This window comes from Myotis lucifugus, unplaced genomic scaffold, assembly GCF_000147115.1.
Source record: "Myotis lucifugus unplaced genomic scaffold, Myoluc2.0 scaffold_234, whole genome shotgun sequence".
Lineage (NCBI taxonomy): Eukaryota > Metazoa > Chordata > Mammalia > Chiroptera > Vespertilionidae > Myotis > Myotis lucifugus.
Window position 1 is genome coordinate 302,051 of NW_005871282.1, and position 5,764 is coordinate 307,814.

The 5,764-nt window shown below is 47.0% G+C and overlaps 1 protein-coding gene across 1 annotated transcript in view; it reads left to right on the forward strand.

Annotated features, from left to right (window-relative positions):
* The first annotated feature begins 254 nt into the window (after positions 1-254).
* OSGEPL1 (O-sialoglycoprotein endopeptidase like 1) overlaps positions 255-5,764 on the forward strand; it is a 9,232-nt gene continuing 3,722 nt past the window's right edge. The window contains 7 exon segments of the mRNA XM_023762113.1: positions 255-398; positions 1,182-1,421; positions 3,903-4,328; positions 5,168-5,230; positions 5,544-5,581; positions 5,584-5,646; positions 5,648-5,695. Of these exon segments, the coding sequence (XP_023617881.1) occupies positions 389-398; positions 1,182-1,421; positions 3,903-4,328; positions 5,168-5,230; positions 5,544-5,581; positions 5,584-5,646; positions 5,648-5,695 (888 nt within the window). The 5' untranslated portion in view covers positions 255-388.

Genomic DNA, 5,764 nt, shown 5'->3' on the forward strand with positions numbered 1-5,764 from the left:
CCTACTCCCCTCTCCACCACTTCTGCGAACAATATGTCCACTCCCCTTCGGCCTTTGCAACCTCCTCTGTCAGATAAAAATTCTGTAAACACTCGCGATATGCTTTTGCAGAGGTCTTTTTAGTTATTACATCCTCCCACAGCTTTTTTGACTCAGTGACTTTAAGGGAGCGGATTAGATAGAGGGACAGAAGAGAGAGAAACCTTCACACGGATTTGGCTCCCTCCATGCCCCCGGCCCAGACCGGGGCCCGGGGATCCAGCCCCGCAACTGAGGGAGGTGCCCTTGACCAGAATCCAACCCGGGCCCTTCAGTCCCCCAGGCGGTGCTCTAACCACTGGGCAACCGGCCAGGGCAGCCCCCAGAGAGTTTCAGGTGATCTGGGAACATGAAACTAGGTAAGTGGCACCGCCAGGGGGCGTTGGTGATGGACTGCTGCTATGTTGGGAAACAGGATTTTTGGGGACATCTCTTGTGATAAACCTCTGGCAAAAAGGTATATTTAATTTGAAAAATTGTAACTAGTGGATAAAAGAGGTAGGCGGTTGCAGTCTCTTTAGTCGAGCTGTGGTTCATGTGAGAGATGGTTCATGTAAGATGACTATGAGAACACTTGTTTGTAAACTAGCTGACTAAAGCTTATTTTGTGTGTCTGCTATTTTTGCAGATGATTACATTTTATTTTGAAAGATGTTTCCAGGAAATAGGATGCATTTATTTTTACTGATCCATTTTGCCTTTATCGTTTGATTTTTTTTAAAAAAAACCCCACCACATTTTGTTTTAATGTTAGCGGTCACAGAAGTAAATAGCACTTTCCGGAGGACTATTCCATGCAACTGTTATACTGTAATATTAGCTGTTTTATAAAGAATAAAGAGGGGTTTGGTAAGAACAGCATGGGAGTAACAGTAATCCCAAAAAATGTTACATCTCACTTCCCTATTTTCCCCGTTAAAAAGTATTACATTCATTCGCACTGTTATTTATATTAGAGTATATAAATTATATAACAAGTTGCTTTAAATTTTTCTGCTGACTTTTATAAGACTTAACTATAATTTTATAAAACTACACATTAAAATATAAACCAAGCTTTCAGAATTTTTGCTTAACTGAGTGGTCGAGTGGCTAATGCCAATTCCGAATGATACTTAGTTGTTCCTTTCATTCTTTTCCAGGAACTATCAATAGAGCAAGCATGCTAATATTGAATAAGGCAGCAGGAGTTTTTTCTAAACCAGCAAAAAGGAAAATTTATGAGTATTTAAGAAGTTCCAATTTTCATCCTGGGAAAGTATTTCTGCACAAAGTCGTGTTGGGAATTGAGACCAGTTGTGACGATACGGCAGCTGCTGTGGTGGATGAAGCTGGGAATGTTTTGGGAGAAGCGATACATTCCCAGACTGAAGTTCACTTAAAGTAAGTAGACACTATCTTGGTAGATGTCCACTTTTTTTGGAAAGTGTAAAATGAAATAGTTCTTTTCTGTTTATCTTGTATAAGAGTTAAATTCCAGGAGCTAATTGCTTCTCTTGTACAAAAGCTTCTAAGAACTGTTCTTGTTAACCTTCCGCCCTCAGCCTGGCCCTTAAGGCTCTCCACAGTAAGGCTCGGCGGACCCAGCTAATCCCATTGCCAAAAAGACACTGAGCTTGTTCCCAGCTCCAACGTTTATCCATGATTTCCCCTCTTTTGTTCACCTGTAAGTTTCATGTTCTCCACTGAAGGCCTAGGAGAGCCTGGCTTGACTTCCGGCCTGTGTGAATCACTGGAAAGAACAAATCCTATTCCTGTTTCTAGACACAACTCATGTTGGCACAATAATAACAACATGCTGTTGTGTTAAAGCACGGCAGGTGCAAGGTCTGTAAACCCGGGTGTCCCCCCCAGGCAGGGTACAGAAATGAAGGGGCTGGAGAGAAAGTGGAACATACCTGCAGGGAGTCACTACTCAGTGATTGCCATGCGGGACTATCGACCCTGTGCTGCTGGATCAGACGCCTCGAGAGAAACGTGACTGTAATATCTCCAGGTTTTTAAAATTAGTAGCTAACTCAAAATGTGTTGAAATCTGTACAGATCAAAAACACCTTGAAGTCACTAATTTAACAACATCTGAGTAGTGAAAAAGGTTGATACTTTGAGATCACAGACCTGTATTTGAATCATGAATTAGGCATTTGGTATTGGCTGACTTTAGGCACGTTCTTTATCCTCTTTTTTCACACCATAAAGGGGGAAAGATAACTGCCTTATAGGATTGGGGGAAGTTTAATAGGAATAATATAGAAGGCTAGAGGCCTGGTGCACAAAATTCGTGCATGGGGGTGGGGGTGTCCCTCACCCAGCCTGTACCCTCTCCAATCTGGGACCCCTCAGGGGATGTCCGACTGCCAGTTTAGTCAGTCAGACATCCCTCTCACAATTCGGGACCGCTGGCTCCTAACCACTCACCTGACTGCCTGGCTGATCGCCACTAACCACTTCTGCCTGCCAGCCTGATTGCCCCCTAACTGCTCCCCTGCTAGCCTGATCGACACCTAACTGCCCTCCCCAACTGGGAATCCACATCTTGTACAGCCTCGGTCTGCAGCAAGAGAAGGCAGCATGTAAAACATACACCAAATATGTGTTAATTAACTGCCCATGTTATCAGCAAGGCAGCCAGTCAACAGTAGGCCCTTAGTAGTAAAGTGTTGGAGAAGTCAAAGTTATCCATGGCTTTTCTACGGCACGGGGGTTGGCACCCCTGAGCCCTGCATTATTCAAGGGCCGACTGTATTAAATAGTCATTGCACGCTCCTACTGAGGATTTTTATTTTTTTTATTTTTATTGCTTTCAGAGAGGACAGGAGAGGGAGACAGAGATGGAAACATCAATAATGAGAGAGAATCATTGATTGGCTGCCTCCTGCACGCCCCCTACTGGGGATCAAGCCCGCAACCCTGGCATGTGCCCTTGACCGGAATCGAACCCAGGACCCTTCAGTCTGCAGGCTGACACTCTATCCACTGAGCCAAACCGGCCAGGGCAGGGTTTTTATTTCTGTTTATATACCCAGCAGATCTTCAACATCACATATTTAAAGGTGCTGTGTTCTTTCTGAGATTTGGGGTGCGTGTTGCTGATCTCGTATTCGATGGCTGTGCTTCTCTGCCACATGCTGGCACGTGTTTTGCTGGCAACTTCACCTCCTACTTCTTTACTCTTGGCATTCGGAGTGCTCATCCACTGCTTGTCCCACATGGACCCAAAATCAAAACTCCCAACTTCATTTCAGATTTCAGGCTGTCGACTGTCCTGCCGTGGCTGCCAGTGCAGAGGGTCTAAAAATAAACCCATCTCCTTCACTAAACTGGCTTCATGTTTCCGTCAGTCTTTCTCTTCTCCCCGTCATTCCAGCTCCCGGTCTGACTCACCTCCGATGCCTTGGCCTCCCTCCCCTGAGGCCCACGTAGTGATTACAGTGGCCCAGGCCTCTGTCCCTTTCTCTCCATCCCCACGCTCACCCAGTTTAAGATGTAATCGCCTTACCCTTCTGCGGTAACTGTAAGCATCTTCTAAAATCTTCCTGCCTGCAGAGAGAGCTGTTTTTCCAAAGTCCACTTTCATCTTGTCCTTCCCTTACCCGAGCGTTCTTCCTCAGCGTGCTTCTCGCGATGATTTTGGCGATTTCCTTCAGCGACAAACAAATTTTGTGCAGGTACCATACCCCAAATCACTGCAATTTGGGTTCCAGCGGCTGCATCGTAAGACACGTTTGAAAATACGTGACTGACATTGTGAGCTCTCTAATGATTGATTTGAAAACATGCCTTCAGCTCCCATATACAATTTTTCTTCCCCCGTTTTTACAATCTTAAAAATTACAAAAAGCTTTTTTGAAAACCTCTTTCAGAAACCGGCGGGATCATTCCGCCAGTAGCTCAGCAGCTTCACAGAGAAAACATCCAGCGGATAGTGCAAGAAGCCCTCTCTGCCAGTCGAGTCCCTCCGAGCGAACTCTCCGCCGTGGCCACCACCACCATGCCCGGCCTGGCCCTGAGCCTGGGCGTGGGCCTGTCCTTCAGCCTGCAGCTGGTGGGCCAGCTGAGGAAGCCCTTCATTCCCATCCACCACATGGAAGCTCACGCGCTCACCATCAGGCTGACAAACGAAGTGGAGTTTCCCTTTCTCGTTCTCTTGATTTCTGGAGGCCACTGTCTGTTGGCCTTGGTCAGAGGCGTCGCGGATTTCCTGCTTCTCGGGAAGTCTCTGGACATAGCGCCGGGAGACATGCTTGACAAGGTAACTCACATTAATCTCTACCTTATTTTTTGTCAAGGTGTCCGTTTCAGTTGAGGAGTGATGGCTGCTCTAGTACCATCCATCCAAATATTTCTGAATGATGTCCCATTAGACCGAAAAAATATGTGTGGGGTAAGACAAACAGAAAAAGTAGTGCCTAGTTTACAAAAGACTCTTTCTGCCCCATTTCAAATAAAATGTAGGAGGTTTACAGCAGCCCATAAAGGCTCACATAGTTCGCAAATGCAGTTGTTTTTTTATTTTTTTAATTCTTTATTGCTTAAAGTATTACATATAGTATTATATATGTCTCCTTTTACCCCATTGACCTCTCCCCGGCCACCCCCATCCCCCAGCACATGCCCTCACCCTCCTAGTGTCTGTGTCCATTGGTTATGCTTATGTGCATGCAGACAAGTCCTGTGGTTGGTCTCTTACCCCCTCCACCCCTCCTCCCGCCTTCCCTCTGAAGTTGGATGGTCTTTTCGATGCTTCTATGTCTCTGGATCTATTTTAGTTCATCAGTTTAAATGGGGAGGCAGTGCCGGCCGCTGTCGGTCGGGTTGTCAGAAAGGCAGGCCTGGCTGTCTCCCTGACCAGCTGTCGCCCGTGTTTGTAAAGGCAGAGCATGTCTTATTCGTCCGGGTTTGGTGTGTTTTTCATTTGGTGTGTTGTCCATTATATTCCACAAATGAGTGAGATCATGTGATATTTATCTTTCTCCAACTGGCTTATTTCACTTAGCATAATGCTCTCCAGGTCCATCCATGCTGTTGCAAATGGTAAGAGTTCTTTCTTTGTTACAGCAGCATAGTATTCCATCGTGTAGATGTACCACAGTTTTCTAATCCATTCATCTACTGATGGGCACTTATTTTTCCTTCACTGGACTTCAACACGCTGTCGATAAGATAATAACACAAAAAGAAAAAGAGGAAGGTATATTTCTAATAAGTAAAGGTGGACAGCCCTAGCAGGTTTGGCCCGGTGGATAGAGCGTTGGCCTGGGGACCGAAGGTCCTGGGTTCGATTCCCGTCAAGGGCATGTACCTCGGTTGCAGGGGCCCAGGCCCTGGTCAGGGCTCATGTGGGTGGCAACCAATGGCTGTGCGTCGATGTTTCTCTCTGTCTCTCCCTCTCCCTCTCACTCTCTCTGAAAATCAATGGAAAAATATCCTCGGGTGAGGGTTAACAAAAAAAAAGTAACCAAAGATGGACAGGGGAGTAATCCCAGACTGTGCTCTGTCTGCAGGCGTGGAGCAGGGCAGGGTCCTGCCTTCTGCTGGCGAACATCGCGGCCCGCCGTGCAGCACACCACCGCCTGCCACCTCGCCAGCGCACCGCACCGCGCCCTGCTTGTTCTGCCAGCAGCGAAGCCTGCTGCCACCGAGCAACGCCGCCCTGGTGAGCCCCCCTCCCTGGTAGGCCCCTCGCCTGGGGAGCCCCCTGCCCTTGTGAGACCCCTCGCCCTGG